The sequence below is a fragment of the Beta vulgaris genome, chromosome 6 (assembly GCF_026745355.1).
Source record: "Beta vulgaris subsp. vulgaris cultivar EL10 chromosome 6, EL10.2, whole genome shotgun sequence".
Lineage (NCBI taxonomy): Eukaryota > Viridiplantae > Streptophyta > Magnoliopsida > Caryophyllales > Amaranthaceae > Beta > Beta vulgaris.
Genome location: NC_079207.1, coordinates 25535523 through 25552686, shown reverse-complemented (window position 1 = coordinate 25552686; position 17164 = coordinate 25535523). Strand labels below are relative to the sequence as shown.

The 17164-nt window shown below is 39.5% G+C and overlaps 1 protein-coding gene across 1 annotated transcript; it reads right to left on the bottom strand.

Annotated features, from left to right (window-relative positions):
• Window positions 1-246: 246 nt before the first annotated feature.
• LOC104896327 (tRNA(adenine(34)) deaminase, chloroplastic) lies at window positions 247-15081 on the bottom strand. Its single transcript, XM_010683067.4, has 4 exons — window positions 10855-15081; window positions 10673-10760; window positions 9020-9147; window positions 247-704 (listed from the first exon to the last, which is right to left on the bottom strand). Exons 1-4 carry the CDS (start codon window positions 14847-14849, stop codon window positions 401-403), a joined length of 4515 nt encoding a protein of 1504 aa, XP_010681369.2. The 5' UTR covers window positions 14850-15081; the 3' UTR covers window positions 247-400.
• Window positions 15082-17164: the final 2083 nt, after the last annotated feature.

Sequence of the window (17164 nt, the reverse complement as noted above, 5' to 3'; positions counted from 1 at the left end):
ACATAAAAAAAATGTTGCAATTAATATAAAATGGAGTATATATATGTTATTGTCTATTTAATTTTTTTTCAATTTTGACAAAGCTGTTACTCTCTAAAACGTTATTATTTGTGAAGATAAATGCTACTGTACATCTTTTTATTTATTGATTTGTTTTGTGTTGGATGGTAGTTGATATGGTTGAGTTTCGTGTGTGTTTTCTAGTTTATCCCAAATTCACCCTCTGAGCAGCATCAACACCAAATGTACAAGCATAATTGCCCAGAATTTGACTGCACAAATGGATCTTAAACAATCGAATATTCACATATTGCTCAACCCCAAAATTTCAAGGCAAGCGTATCAAACAATTGATCTACATGCACATTTTAAGAAAATAACCTTACATGTCCACTGAAAATCAATCAGCTGACTGTTTTGAAGGATTGAAGACGTTATGCATCTTATGCAATAGCTTTGATCGATGGTGTGGTTTGGGAAAGCAAGAAGGTTGAGCTGCTTCATCTGATGACGTTTCCTTGTCCTTTTCCTTCTCCTTGGCCTTCCTCCTCTTTAGTTGGAAAAATTGCTGCATAATGTCTGCGCATTCTTCTTGTAGTATCCCTCTTCGTATATTCATCTTGGGGTGGAAGGGGTGTACAGGAGCAGCTGGCTTATCTGATGCTTCAGCGCGCTCCTCTTCTGCAACACCTTCCGGGAAAAGCCTAATATGCACCAGCAAAAGTCAGTCTTTCAACAATTGTCTTTGTTAGTTCTAAACGTAATCATAAAACATAATCTGCTTAATGGCATTCATGTATAGAACAAAACTACGGCATTATTGTTCTGACAAAGATTCAGGACAGGATTACCAAAAACATTCCAATCCCAACTGGAAAAGAAAATTCGGCAGAAAACTACACACTATTTGTGCAAACATAATCCAATGGTCACTAGCAACAAAATATACCAAAAATACTCTTTAACGAGTTAACAGCCTGCTTGATACGGCAACATTAGATGGGGATAAACTTGTAATAGTAAAGAATCATATGTGCTCATAAAAGAAAGAAGAATGATGAGAGAGAAAGAGGAGGGAGAAAACCCTCCCCATGGTCTTACCCTAGCACCACTAACACAGAACACCCCAACCGCCCTCAAGGCCCAAAGTGAGACACCTAGCCACAGTCAAACCCCCGTTGTTCAAGCAAATTCCAAGGCCATCGAAACACCGTGGAAGCCCCTGCACCTGATCCCCCTCCTCCAAGTTCCAAAAGTTGGTCCTTTAAGGAGGTAACTGAGAATCTCTTTGGGTCAGCCTCAAAAAATATTAGAGATAATCCCATTGGAAGTGCCGAGGGTCCCATATGCGGTATCTCAACCACAGCATGTGAGAGAGACAAAGTTTTTATCCCCATCACCAAAGAGCAGTAACTAGATCTCGTTAAACTGTGGAACGAAGCCCTTATTTGTAAAATGGTATGGAGATCCTTCTCCCAGGACTTCCTAAAGAAAGAACTCCATAAATTATGAAAGTGGAAAGAAACCATGGATCTTGTATCATTGGGAAAGGGGTTCTACAGTCTTAAGTGCAAATCCGCAGAGGAAAGATCCCGCATATTGGCCAAAGGCCCATGGTTTGTCCTTGGTCTGGGTTCAAGCATGGCAGGCCGGTTTCAAACCATCAAAAGCAGCTATTACACATTACCTAATATGGGTCACACTCCCTGAACTACCTCTCGAGTTTTTTTCGCAAAGATGTCCACCATTCAATAGGAAACTCCATTGGTAGCTTGATAAAGATCGACACTCATTCCTTGGAGGGTGACCGGACAAGGTTCGCGTCTGTTTGTGTCTTGATGAATGTGAATTAAAATACTCCGGGACGAGCGTAGGTAGGGGCTACATGCCCAGATTTAGTTTACTCGGATCACCCTCAATATGCCATTCATGTAGAAGAGTGGGCCATAATACAAAATGGTGTCTGAAAAACAAGCCTGAAGTTGGTGAGAACCCGGAACAAGAATGATAGTTCCTGGGGAAATTTCAATCCCAGCACAACAAAGACAAGCTCCATGGATCCACGTGGGAGGTAAGAAAAAGTCAAATAGGACTGATTTAAAAAAGGGGCAAGCCATTAGGCCCACTTCCAAGCCCAGGTGGACTCCAAAGAAAATGGCGGCTAAACTCTCTGACAAAGAGGCAGAAAAGGGCGGCAATCTTGGATTGGAATACCAATCCCTCTCCTCACGCGTGGTCCCAAGGCAGTCCAGATTTTCCAAATCTTGGAAAAATGCTTTTTCGGCGCTCCAGTCATTGTAGCGCGGAACTCCCATCTCTCTCCTCTCAAATTTCAAAACGTGGAGAAGAGCGGGTTACCTCATTCATGTCAAATCCTTTCCACTGCATCCTTGGGCTCACTGCTCCTGATTCAAGATGATGATTACATGTTTACTCCCCTTTCCCCATCGAAGTTACATGTTCAACCCAAACCCCTATTCCTATCTCTCTGCTCTCAAATTTCGAAACTTGGAGAGGAGGGGGTTACCTCGGTCATGTCAAATCCCTTCCACCGTAACCCCATCCTTGGACTCACTGCTCTCAATTCAAAACACCAATGCCCAGCTGGCCAAGATGATGATTACATGTTTACTCCCCTTTCCCCATCGAGGTGACAGGTCAACCCAAACCCCTATTTAAACCCTAGACTTCCAGAACTCCCATCTCTCTCCTCTCAAATTTTGAAACGCGGAGAGGAGGGGGTTCCCTCAGTTATGTCAAATCCCTTCCATTGTAACCCCATCCTTGGGCTCACTGCTCCCGATTCAAAACACCAATGCCCAACTAGCCAAGATGATGATTACATGTTTACTCCCCTTTTCCCAGCGAGGTTACATGTTCAACCCAAACCCCTATTTACACCCCAACCTTCCAGAACTCTCATCTCTCTCCCCTCAAATTTCGAAACGTGGAGAGGGAGTTAACTCAGTCATGTCAAATCCCTTCCACTGTAACCCCATCCTTAGGCTCACTGCTCCCGATTCAAAACACTAATGCCCATCTGGCTAAGATGATGATTACATGTTTACTCTCCTTTCCCAGCGAGGTTATATGTTCAACCCAAACCCCTATTTAAACCCCAAACTTCCAATCCCTCCCTGCCACAAAAACTTAAATCCCCCCCCCCCCTTCAGTCCAAAAAAGAACTTGTCGACCAAGATGATGATGCCCCGCGACCCGAATTTTGTCGACCTATACGGATCCTTCTCCCCACCTTCTCCTTTGTCACTGCCGAGCTCTCCGCCAAAACCTCGTGTGACGACCGTGTCTCCCCTCACCCCGGTCCTCTTCTCTCGGCCAGTTCACCCCCCTCAAGGGGGAGCTCAACTTGAAAACGGTGGAGTATTATCTTTCGACTGTCTAGAGGACCCGAACGAGTTCCACACGAAACTAACCTTCAAGGAGGTGAAAGCACTCATTGCAAACTCGTCCCTAAACCTCAAAACAACAAATCATATGATGATGTATTCGACTTTCGAGGTTTGGCCACCACATGTCACTCAAGTGCTAAATGCAGGTCATCTTCTCCTAGCCATGAGGCTCTTTTTGAAGTGGTTCCTAGAGAAAAAAAAATAGTAGAGAGCGAAAAAAGAGCAATGTTGGCAAATTTGGGACCGTGGATAGACCCAAACTCACTCCTACCGGATGTGCGCATGATTGCAAGGAGCAACACCAATGCATTGCTACTTAAAGTACTTGCACGCCTACACCTAAGTGGTAAGAAACGAGGGGATGTTAAATATACTCCTCGAGAAGACCCGATTGCATAAGGGAATAACGGTACTTTTTTGGAATTTGCGAGGGTTGGCTAGACCATCCTTCAAGTCGATCTTTCAGCTACTTATGCAATATTTTCCATCTTTTGTCGTGCTTGTGGAAACATGGGTTGGCCGAGAGAAGACTGATGCTATTGTGGCAGATTTGGGTTATCACTCTTGGCATTTGCTTGAACCGGATGGGTTTGTGGGTGGAAATCGCACATCCTGAATTTTCATGTCGTAGGAAAAGGCGCTAAGGGAGTTTATGGCGTGGTTGATGTACGTTCTTCTAATATTTGTGCTTACCTTAATCTATGCAAGTACCAAATTTCATATTTGTCAAAAATTCTGGCATGATTTAGAGAACTTTGCGCATAATAGATAAACCATGGTGTTTCAGGTGATATTAATGAAGTCGTCAATCAAAGTGAAAAGTTGGGGGGTCGGCCTATTTCTAGAAAGAGAGCTGATTTATTTGCTACCACGATGGATAATTGTAATCTTGTAGATTTAGGTTTCAATGTCCAAAAGTTTACCTGGACCAACATAAGAAAAAACAATTGGATCTTTGACATACTTGATAGAGGATGGGAGTGATCCTGTTATACCCTAATGTTAACTTGTGGCACCTCCCGAGAGTCACATCTGACCACTGTCCTATCCTTCTCAAGCTTAAAAATGACTCCTTTGTTTAAGGTGAAACTGTTTTGTTTCAAGCCCATGTGGCTTCTTGACAATAGGTTTAGAGATGAAGTTTTGAAATAGTGGCCTAGGCCTTATAGATCGATCCATGAAAGTTTGAACACCTTTAGGGAGTCTCTCATTGAGTGGAATCAGATCACGTTTGGTAATGTGTATCGTAGGAAGCATCATCTTTTATCTTCAGTCTCATCCCATGTCTAGCTTCCACCAGGAAATTAGCCTCCAAAAGGACCTTATTGACACCATAGACCAGGATGAATTACTTTGGAGAACAAAAAGTCGAATGGATCATATTGGGGAGGGTGATCGTAATACGAGGTTTTTTCACAGAATTGTTCTTATCAAACGTAATGCCTTTAGGATTAATAGCCTAAGAAACAATGTAGGGAATGTAATTACAGACCAGACTGGCATCCATAACCTGATGTAAGAGACAACTGTGGATAAGGGCTCGGCTTCATTCGATTGTCTTAAGTACACATTACTCAATTGGTTGATGACGCCATCAATGAATCTCTAAAGTGTCAATCTTGCCGTACGGTTACTAATACATATGTAATTATCGCAAGCGTCAAAAGCACACCCATAAGCTAATTGTCGTATTGCTGCAGTACACTTTTGCAGCGGCGATAAGCCAAAACGACTAGTGGCATCCCTCTTTTGATGGAACCACTCGTCATTCCTCACAACTTCATTCATGATACGCTCAAAAACATGTTTTTGCATACGAAATCTATGTCGAAACAACCTACGTGAGTAAACTAGATTTTCTGCAAAATAGTCATTGTATAATCTTAAATGACTTTCTTCTCGACCTCTATCAGCCCAAGTTCAAGTACGCCCACCCAATCTCATTCTAGGGGTGACCATCGACACACTGAATGGGAGGTAAGTACGAGTGACATTGTCGATCATGAACCGGTTCGGGTCATGGGCCACTTTTTCGAGTACCCAATTTGCGGATACCCGGTTATGAACACCCCTTTAAAGAAGTAGATGACATGATCGACAATGTCACTCATACTTACCTTTCATTCCTTGTATCAGCGGCGATCACTAATATAATGAGACCGGGTGTACTCGACCTCGGCTGAGAGATGTCGAGAAAAAGGTCATTTAAGATTATACAATGACTATTTTGCAGAAAATCTAGTTTACTCACGTAGATTGTTTCAACGTAGATCTCGTATCCAAAAGCATGTTTTTTAGCGTATCATGAATGAAGTTGTGAGGAATGACGAGTGGTTCCAATAAAAGAGGGATGCCACCGATCGTTTTGGCTTGTCGCCGCTGCAAAAGTGTACAGCAGCAATACGACAATTAGTTTATGGGTGTGCTTCTGACGCTTGTGATGAGTACATACGTATTAGTGACAGTTGGCAAGATTAACACTTCAGAGATTCATTGATGGCGTCATCAACCAATTCAATAGTGTGTACCTAAGACGACCAATGTACGCTGTTATGAATTGGAGGAGAACGTGGATCTCGTGGCATGATTAGTAGCATTGACTGTATGCAATGGGAGTTGAAGAATTGTCTCATGGAGAGGACAATATCAAGGAAGGGTAGGCGTAGCTACACTTGTGCTTGAAGTTGTAGCTGATAAGGACTTGTAGATTTGGCATTATTTTTTCGAAATGCCAGGAAGTTGCAACATTCTAAACATGCTTCATAGATCTCCTTTGTTTGAAAATGTTTTAGATGATTGAGCTCCATCTGTTAATTTCAATGTAAATGGCCATCAATATAACAAAGGATATTACCTTATTATGGTATCTATCTAAATAGGGCTAGTTTTGTGAAATTCATAACGAGTCCACAATCTCATAAAGACATACTTTTGTAAGACATCAAGAAGTACCAAGAAAAGATGTGGAACGAGCATTTGGAGTGCTACAAGCTCGATCTTCTATTATTCGGATGTCATCCTTGCTTAGGACGTCAACATACTTCATAAGATTATGTTGGCGTGCATAATTATGCACAAATGATAGTTGAAGATGAATGAGAAACCTACCAAAATTACATGGATAAATGGGAGTTTGATGCAATCCGCTCAAAGAAACAACGAAGAGCAAGAAGGTCGCTTTGAATATCATAACTAACAAATTGTTGACATCAACACGTATTTGGAGCACAAAGCACAAATCAAGATCAACAAACTCATTTATCCTTGAAAGAAGATTTGATCGAACATATATCGGCAAAGTTCGGGAGGAATTGAAACTAAATTACTGGAATATTGTCAATTTTAGTGTTGTATTTAATTTCATGTCTTGTTTTCAATTGATATATGTAATATGCTTTAAATGGATGCATCTTTTTTTACCATTATTCAACTAATATTAAATAAGTTCCAAAAATTAGTTTACGATAATTATTCTATAATAAAAATTAGTAATTACGAATTAATAATTATAAGAGTTAATTACAATTAATTAGCGTAAAGTGGTTTTACAATAATCAATACAACTCACTAGAGTTAATTGAAGAAAAATAAAATGTGGTGGGGTAGGAAAAAAGATGAGAGAGAGTGATGTACCATTATATATTGGTTCATGGTTAAGAGTAAAATTGGAAATGACGAGATAGAAGGATGAAACATTTATCCGGGTCCATCGTATCGTCAAGGATGCTCTAAGAGAGGTGAATACTAAACTATACTGCTCCCCCATCCTCTATCTAACTTAACATCCTTTAATTTTAAGATGTGCCACGTTAACATATAATCTCACGAGTTCCTTTAACCTTCATTACGACCACATCCACGATCCACCCACCCACTTTTTATGATTACATTTTATAACTCTCGTGAATCAATGTTAAAAAAAAAGGGTTGATTTAAATACAAGGAGAGAGCATCTCACCTTCAAGAGGAACTCCCACTCGTTAGTTGAAGTGGGCGGATGGTGGTAACAAGGGCATAAAATGGTCATGGCAGGGGTTGATTACATTAGATGGGTGAGTGGCTAACACTTTGTTTGAATAGCAATCATGGCGAGAAAGGTAGGGGAAGGACAAGAAGAGTAAGTTTGCATTGGCTATCATGCCTTTCCAACAATGAACGGATTTAGTATACAAAGAGGGAAAGGAAACTAGGAAAGTGAATCATTCTCATCCCTTAGGATGAAAACGAATACCTCATTTCCCTTCCTTCCCTTTTCCTTCAAATTTCACTATCCACACTCTTAAGGGGCGTTTGGTTTGGGGGAAACTGGAAAGGTAAAAGGGAATAGAACCTCTTGATTCCTTTTTATGTTGTTTGTTTTGGGGGTTTGTTTTCCCTCCCTTTCCCCTCCTTACCCTCAAATCCCTCTAACTTCAATTACCCACACCCTCCTCCACTTTCAAATATGGGTAAGGGAAACCCTTGACCACTTAAGTTTAACCTACCCCATACACAACCACCCACCTCACCACCCTAACCACCAATCGCACCACCACAACCACTGCATCCCCCCAAAACCACCTCCACGACTAGAAAACACACCCCATCGAAGGCTGCCACTACTCCCTAGCCACCGACACCACCCTAACCGCCACCCCAACCACCACCATATCTGCCAAAACCACCCACCCACCCGCCGGAACCACCACCTTGAGAACGAAAATACAATGGCTCCACCTTAGCCAATAAAACATCACATAAACCACCACTACCTACTCAAAAATCTACCAACACCACTTCAAATTTCATAACCCTAAAAATTCAAAAAAAAAAAAGGAAAATTAGGAGTAAGAATGCACGAATACCTTTTTTATGGCTTTAGATGTCAAATTCGACCATAAAAACTCTATGGTCGAATTTGACCTTTAAAACCTCAAATTTCATATCTAATTGTGATGGAGAAGGAAAAGAAAGGAGGGGGTGGTGGTACGAGGTGGTGCCGCGGTGGTCATGGACGGCCTTAAGAAGGTGACAGCATGCGGTGAGGGGAAGGGTGGTGGCCGGCCGAACTTGAGAAAGAGAAGGAGGAAGAGGATATATGGTGGTGCAATGGTAAGAAGAGGAGATGGGATTTTCTACCCAAACAACAATTTTAAACAAAGCGTTTGCTATTACTTTCTCCTTGTTTCTCTTTCTTAAACCCTTTCCCTTCATAAACTAAACGCCCCCTTAATTCTCCCTCCCTTTTCCTAGGTAGTCGTGCAAAAAGGAAGAAAGCATAAAAAAAGGAGGGAGCTCCCTCAGTCCCCTTTTGATATATGCACTATCATATGAGGAATTGGAATCAAAAGATCCTTCATCTACCCATGAGGCCCTTATACATCGGAGTGTATCTATTAGCACTAGCCATTAGGATTGAGATATATTGATGGATGGGAGCCAATGTCTAGCTAAAAAAAGCTATATTTTGAAAGCTTAGGGTCAAAATAAATTGAGATCTGATGTGAATTGTTATATTATTTCTTTTATCTTAGATAAACAAATTAGGGTCAAAAGAAATTACACTAGGTAGATGTCTTGTTCATATAAACAAAGAACAACGACGAGATATAGCAGAAAGTCATCCATACCTTATCCAGCTGCCATCGGCTCCAAGAAGCTTATTAGGAGCACCCCAAACAAGGTTACTGATTCTGGCTTGAAGAATGGCTCCAGCGCACATGGGACATGGTTCTAGTGTTACATAAAGAGTGGTTTCCTATAAAACAAAAAGGGGGAGAGTTCATTTGAAGACATACAAAAGGTAAACCAATAAATTATAAGTGCCAACAATGTTAACATCAATTAGAGAAGACATACAAAGGATGATCACAAACCTGGATTTCTAACAAACTTAAGGTTCAAAGTCATCTAAGGGACCATATAAAGGTTGTAATTTTGCGTGTTATGTGACAGCTACATAATGCAATTGACTGGCAATAGAAGGGGTCACAACTTTGAAACTATGTATAATTTAACAATCTACTCAAATAATAGATATTCCATAGCCGAAGTGAGGCTCCATTGTATGATCAGTTGGTAATTTGTGGAGTACCACGCTGGTCAGCATGGAAGCTCAACATGTTTCATCTTATTCATGACTCATGAAAGACAACTCCCCATATATCTCAGCCTGTGTTGCTTTATACTTTAAGAATGTAACAAAGTTGGTACTTACTAAGTTCTATGAGCATGATGACATGTATCATTAATAGAGGAAGGATATGTAGGAGAAAGAAATGGAGGGAGAGAGGACAAGAGCAGATGACAACCATAATGGTGATCACGAGTTTAACATGTATGACATGATGACATGTATCATTAAGAGAGGATGGCTATGTAGGAGAAAGAAATGGAGGGAGAGAGGACAAGAACAGATGACAACCAGAATGGTGATCACGAGTTTGACCAATTTCAATAAGTGATTTGTGAAACAAACAGAACAACTACATGCAGTCATTATAACCATCAAGTAGTTACATTGTCAACCCATTATAAAACTAAATATAGTAATAGTGGTTGACTTGTTGCATTAGGTTACCAATTGTACAGTCATTGCATTACTTTCAAAACAAACATGAACTAGCAATGTTCACGATTAGGTATAACTCTAGCAGTTGGGAGTAGAGAAGAAACAAATGCAGAAGACTAACAAAGTGGTACCACAGTCAATCAGAAGAACAGTATAAGATAGTTATGTACATTAACATATGTGGAGCACTTCAGATAATTGAGTAAACAACACAAGTACAAGGATCACTGTGAATCCTGTGACAAACACATGCATGAACTACAAAATTGTTATGACTCCTTGTATCACCTTGTTAAAATCTTTTTTCAACAACATACATTACATCATCATACTACAAATTTAAGTATATGTTACAAGTCTGTCCATATATTTGAGGGGGATAATCAAACTGTTTCCTGTATTGAACTCTCATATAGACGACTAGACTACAGTAAACCCAGAGCAGAAACTTTGTTCTGGTCTTCTGGACCATCACAAGATGCCCACACCAACCTTCTAGCAAGCTGAGGAAATTTGTGAAATCCTATCCTAAGTTAGCATTGCATCACATTGTCTTATCTCACTTCCCCATTGATGATACAGAATTAGCATTTTGAGAAAAATGAATAATTATGAAATACTAATATAGACAAAGAAACGGACACGAAAGGCTAAAGGGTCCACTATTAGGCTCATTTCATCATTAAAATTTCTCCAGTAGAAAGGAAATTACCGATAGCCTCCATGTACGAAGGATGTTTGAAGCTTGCCTTATACAAAGCATTTCAGCATGGGCAGTAGAATCCCTCAATTCTTCCACTCTGAGACAATCAACTTATTAGATATTAAAGTTTGAAACAAAAGCAAAAGTAATAGTCACAAATCCTAATTACAATACAAAGGACTAATACTCACAGATTGTACCCACGAGCAATGATTTTCCCATTTTGCACCAGTACTGCACCAACAGGCACTTCCCAGGAATCAGCAGCCCTCATCGCTTCTGCAAGTGCTTCCCTCATGAAGATTTCATCAACTTTTCGCTGTTCGCGTTCGTGTCTATAAGCATCTTCCCAGTCATCATACCTTTGCAAAACTACCTTGCTTCGTTGAAGCTTCCTTTTCTTCAGCTCAACATCAGTTCCCTCAGGAGAAGAAACATCACTCTGCCTCTCATCAACAGAATCATCCCTCTTTTCTTCTGAAGAGCTGATGGGTTCCTCATTTCTTTCTGCTCCATCAATTTTTATAGAAGCAAGTGGTCTTCTCAACTGTCTAGCAGGAGGTATCGATAAATCTAATGAAGGGCTGGGTAGTGACATATGTTGGGGAAGCTTCAAGTTGGTATTTTCACCAACAGATACACGTCCTGGTAGCGAACTGCTCTTCAAGACACTAGAAGAGGATGAAGCACCCATGTCAACACCGCTCAATTTGTCATCCAAGGTCATTAATACAACATCCTCCTTTCGACTTCCAGTGGTCCCCAGCAGAGACTGATCAGAAGTAGTCTCTTGCAGCAAACTGGTCTGCTGTGCTTTCAAACCATCAATATTTGATTCGTCTGCCTCATCTCCAGAAAACCATGTTTCACCACTAGGAGATCGAGTTGGTGAGCTGTCTCTTTTAACAGGGGACTTGTGGTTTTTTTCAGAATGTGAACCCCATCGAAGTCGACGTATACCAGCAACAATGTTCCATAAAAATTTTCCTGTCCTTGCAGCAACGACACTTTCGGAAGTTGCACCCTCCAATGATGTCGTCTCTGGTGCTTCCTGAACAAAGTGATCTTTCACATCCCACATCTGATCTGAGGATTCCTTGGTTCCATAATCCGCCGATGAAAGCTTCGAATCTATATACTGTGATTTTTCCTTGTCAGAATCAAGACTAGGAACCCCAGACGAAGTCTCTGAACCTTGATTCTGTAAACCTAGCTTGTCGGTATCCAGTTGAGTTGATTCTTTCAGTGTAGATTTTTTAGCTTGATGCTTTGAATCTAGTTTTGATAATGTCTTAGAGCTAGTTTCAGAAGTTGATGCTTCATGGCTCATCTTCTCAACAAACTCCCCAACGATCAGACTTGATGTTTCCTGCATGCGTGCAGCTGAAACTAAAGTATCCTCAGGAGAATTCTCTTTACTGGACTTGCTCCCATAGGATGACAGTGTTATTGCTTGGGGGTGTTCGTCTTTCTTACCAGAGCCAGCTTCCATTGTCCCTCCCATGGCATTTCTCATCGGACTGTTCGATGCCTCAAGAAACTGAGACCTTCTGTTTTCATGATGGTATGGTGGAGATGACATTAAAAGCTGTCCACTTTCAATTTCTTCCCCACTAACTTGTTGAACTCCAGTATGAGGATTTAATCGTGCCGATGGTTGGCTTATGATGGCTTCTTCAGAAAAATGTCTAGTGGAAGGCCCCTGTACCTCAGCTCGAAGCGTAGATTGAACAACTGTTTCATCAATCCACTTGCGTTTCTCTACTACTTCCTCTACTGATTTCAGTTTTTCTTTTGAATAATTTTGCTCATTATACACCCTCTTATCAGAAGCAGACTGACTATTGATCTCCAAATTGGAAGATTGAACTCGTGAATCACCTATCTCAGTGTGAGACACTTTACTGGTTTCAATATCTTTAGTCACTTTGCCACTAGATTTCTCATGCAATCTTTTTACTTTCTCAGCTGCAATAGTTGACTTTGTCTTCTCCTCCAAATGCTTCATTCGAGTTTCTGATTGCTGCTGTGAACTTGAAGTACTTCGAAGATAACTGGCATCAGTATCCATAACTTCATTGTAATGTTGGGTTTTTCTTCTTGCATCGACTTGACCAGTTCCCAGGTATATTTGATCATGCCGCTTTTTATCCTCCTTGGCTGAAGTTTGAAATAATCTCGAACTCTTCTGCTGCGTTTTACGACTACTTTCAGACTGACTCTCTGCCGAAGTTCTTGACATTTCCACCAAATTGTGCATCCGTGCATTTGATCCTTGTGTTGCCCTCAAAGTGCTTTGAAGATAACTAGCATCAGTATCCATAAATTCACTGTTATGTTGGGATGTTCTCCTTGCATCGACTTGACCAGTTTCCTGGTAAATTTGATCATGCTGCTTTTTCTCCTCCGTGGCTGAAATTTGAACTGAACTCGAACTCTTTTCCTCCTTTTTACGTATATTTTCAGACCGATGCTCTGCAGAAGTTCTTGAGTTCTCCGCCAAATTGTGCATCCGTGCATTTGATTGCTGTCTTGCCCTTAAAGTGCTTTGAATACGATTTTCATCAGTAGATACTGTTTCCTGGTAATGTTGGGATTCACTTTTTGCACTGGTCTGTCCAATCACCTGGTGAATTTGGTCAAGCTGCTCGCTCTCCTTTCCAACCGAACTCTGAAGGGAGCTTATACTGTTCTTGTGCTTCCAATGTCGACTTTCAGACAAACTTTCTGCACCTATAGTCAATATAGCATCAGCATTCATCTCTGACTTCTCAGTTTGCTGTCGGAAGTCTGATTGTGTCTTGCTTTCTTCCATGCTTCTACCACATGTTTTGCAGTGGTCACATCCTGACTCCTGAACTGACTTACCAACTATCTTCAAATCCTCTACCTGGCTAGATCTTCTCCATGTACCAGAAGCTGCTTCAAAATTTCCTCTACCTATTTGTGTTGAATGTTCATGCTGACTGCTGGAATTCAAGTATCTACTAGCTCTGTTGTCCTTTTGCATGTGAACACTTGACTGTCCAAGGGATTTTATATCTGAAGTCGCCTTCTCGTCATGGTAACTAAATTGCTTATTCGAACTAGAAGCATTAATCGAACTGCTTTCTTTAGCCTGAGATGGCCGAGCCTGCCTGACAACAGAATCATTCCTATATTTACTTTCTTCAGACTCTTCAGCAAGCTTCTTCTCTGACTTCTTTCTCCAATCCTGCTGAATAGAGCTAGCAACTCTGGAAACATCATGTGCACTAGTTTGCAATCCTTTACCTTTAACATCTCTATACCCCTCCCAGTCTTGTTTCATTGCTTCATTACTAACAAAACCCCCACTTTTCTCCCAGTCCTTCTTCTGACTAGTTGAAGACTCTTTAACAAACGGCTCCCGCGTTACTTCAACTTCAATATCACTCCCAAAGTCCCCAGAATCTGAAAGAGAGTAATATGATGAAGTAGATTCTCTTCTCCTCAACCCTCCATCCTCATCTTTAGAAAGATTCAGTCTTTCTTCTTTTCCCCTATTACCCTCTTCACAAGACTGAACCCGACCAGTCTTTAGTGGATGGTTCTTCAATTCACTCTCCCTACACCCAGCATCCACCATATTCGGCTTCCTACCCCTTATTTTCTCAATTACAACACCTTGCGTGCTCACAATTTTCCCTTCCAAAGGAGACCTCCTTTTCTTCTCCCTGACAACCATACATTCCTTCACAGCATCCTCAGTTAACAAACTAAGCATAGCTTCAGCATCTCCAAGTGCATTACTTCTCAAATCCCGCCTTGGCCTAGCTACCCTACCCTTAGATTTATTAACATAATCACTCAGACTCTTCTCCTTAACACAACACTTCTCTTTACAAATCCTATCAACACTTCTCCCCTGAGATTGTGAACAGCAACACCCACCCACATCGTAAACCGATGGCCGGCATCTATACAGATCACTTGGGCCTAAGATGAATCTCCTAGAAGGAGGGCATTGAATCAAAGTGGACTGCCTTAACCCATACAAAAAGCTAGGGTTTGTGGGTACTAATAATTTACAAGAATTGATGGGAATTGAACAGCAACAAGAACAACAGGTAGATGGGTATCTTTCATTTGAGTAATAACAGTAATTATTGAAAGTAGAATATGTTCTTAATGATATAATTGAGCTACTGTATGTTGTGTGCATCATTTTTGTAGCTGAATTTCATACACAGACAAAAAAAAAAAGAGAGAAAGAAGAGAGATAAAATAACATCAAAAATTGTACCTTTGAGAGGAGATGATGTTTAACTAGAGACTGTGAAGATGAAGCAACTGAGGTCTGAGGATGAGTCAGATGGGATTTATGTGGGTGTTGCAGTTGCAGAGATCAAGTTGCCGAAGATTAGAGACGAGCATTATTTTTAGTTATTTTATGTTGTTTCCTTTTACCAAGTTTAGCTACCACTACCACTGTCGCAGATTGGACTCTTTGTCTTGATTTGCAATTGCACGTGACACTTTTCTAATTGATTGTTAGGAATTGCAAAGAGTAGTGTACAACTTAACACAGTCATATTGAATAACGTAGGCTGTGAAATGGAGGGAGTTCGGCCCATCAAATTCCTAGACTCTAGAGCTCGTCTTTGGATCATGTTCAAGTCGGATCATTTTGAATTGGGTTATTTTCGGTCTAATTTGAAATTTTGGATCACTTTTTGGGTTGATTAGGTTCACTTGGGTTTTTTTAAATTGCTCTTGCTGGATTGAGTTGGTCAAGTATCAAGTTGAGAATTCATGCTGCGAATTAAGATCAGATGAAGATCATGTCAGGTTGATATTGGGTCCAATCATTGTTCAAGTAACTAGTATTTTTTTACCCTGAGTGATGTCTCGAACAATTACAATTATCAAATATATTATTATTTATAAGTTTTATAATTAATTTTATTAGTTTTTCATAATTTCTTTTTAGTGTGAAGTTGGAAAATGAAAGGTATGACATGATAAATTATTTTTTTTAAAAGAAAACTTTTCAGGAATAGGGGATAAAAATAACAATGTCAACGGAGTTGGGGTAAGAGAATGTTAATTACCTTAATAAAAGTGTTAAAGATCAAAAGACTTGGCCTATGTATTAATACTTACATATAATTATAAGACTTTATATTATGTTTTATTTGAAACATTCCATATTGAAATTGTAGTAGATTAATGGTTAAACTCTCACTTTTCATTTCAAATGTCATGTGTTCTATTCTTGGTAACTACATAGTTAATATATTTTAATAAGGTCGTAAACATGTGTGTTAGAAGTTTGAGTAGGAGAACACGTGTCGTCACTGTTCCTTTAATTGGAACGTCTTTTAATATATTTATATAGACAGATTGGGTTTTTCTTATATTTGAGAGAGAATTTAATGTTAGATTATTTTTTTCTCAACCATCTAAATATTCCAAAGAAAAAAAAAGGAGATTGAGAGGGGTAGATAATAAATTTTTGTAAAACTTTCTTTAGTATGAAAATAAGAAAAAGGTTAAAAAAAAATGGAACCATTTTTGGTAATAAAACCTATCGTCTCAATAACGCCCCATTTGATTGCATGTAAAAGATGTTCAATGTAAAATGTTTTTTCATGTAGAACATTTTAGAATAGAAAATTCAATTGCAGAGCTAATTTTTCTTTTATTTGGTTCAATGTAAAAATATTGCTAATAATTGTTTGTATTGACCAAGATCTTGCTTTTAGAGGTTTACCTACAATTAGTAAATCTGGTTATGTTAGCGACCGTACTGCATATGTTGATTTGACAGCGTTAAGACCCGACTATAGGATTAACTTGTGTTCTAGATATCTTATTAATTGAACTATTGATGATATTTTGATAGATTATAAGTATAAACATGATGAACCATTACCCTAGATCCTTATTACTTTGATTTTTGTAGAACTTTAATTCTCATATTCCTGATCTTGTTTAGTTTCTCCATATTTTAGAAGCTAGATTAAAACGACCATCTCTCTGTAGATTCGAACCTACTTATCCTACTACATTGTTATTAGAAACTTTTGCAAGAATTATTTTTGACATGTGTACGACAACCTACATTTACTCCCTTCAGTATTTATTAGTTTACCCATGTCTTTTGCACAAAGTTTTAGGAGAAATGATGGTGGGAGACATAGAAAGAAAGAGAAAATATTAATTTATATTAAAGTTGAATGTGTGTGTAATGAAAAATTAGTGACCCAATTCCAAAAAAAAATGGATAAACTAATAATGGACATCCCAAAAAGGAATATGGGTAAACTAATAAAGACCGGATGGAGTATTTTCCAAATTAGTTGTTCAGTTGTTCTTGGTTACTGGATTTTGGCTATCATTCCTTTGTCTTGATCATAATGAGAGTTGGATTTTGGCTGCTTTGAGTATTTCAATTAAAGGAGATAAATACTCTATGGGAGAAGGTATAGTGGATTGTTAAGATGTTAGAGTATTGTGTTTACAGTCTTTAATTCACAT

What these genes read in the sequence shown, in the direction of transcription:
- LOC104896327 (XM_010683067.4), bottom strand. Translation starts at nt 14,849, where the DNA reads ATGATGCACACAACATACAGTAGCTCAATTATATCATTAAGAACATAT. An exon ending in ATTGCTCGTGGGTACAATCT is followed by an intron (nt 10,761 to 10,854) that starts GTGAGTATTAGT and finishes TGATTGTCTCAG; the next exon opens with AGTGGAAGAATTGAGGGATT. An exon ending in TTCGTACATGGAGGCTATCG is followed by an intron (nt 9,148 to 10,672) that starts GTAATTTCCTTT and finishes TTTGTTTTATAG; the next exon opens with GAAACCACTCTTTATGTAAC.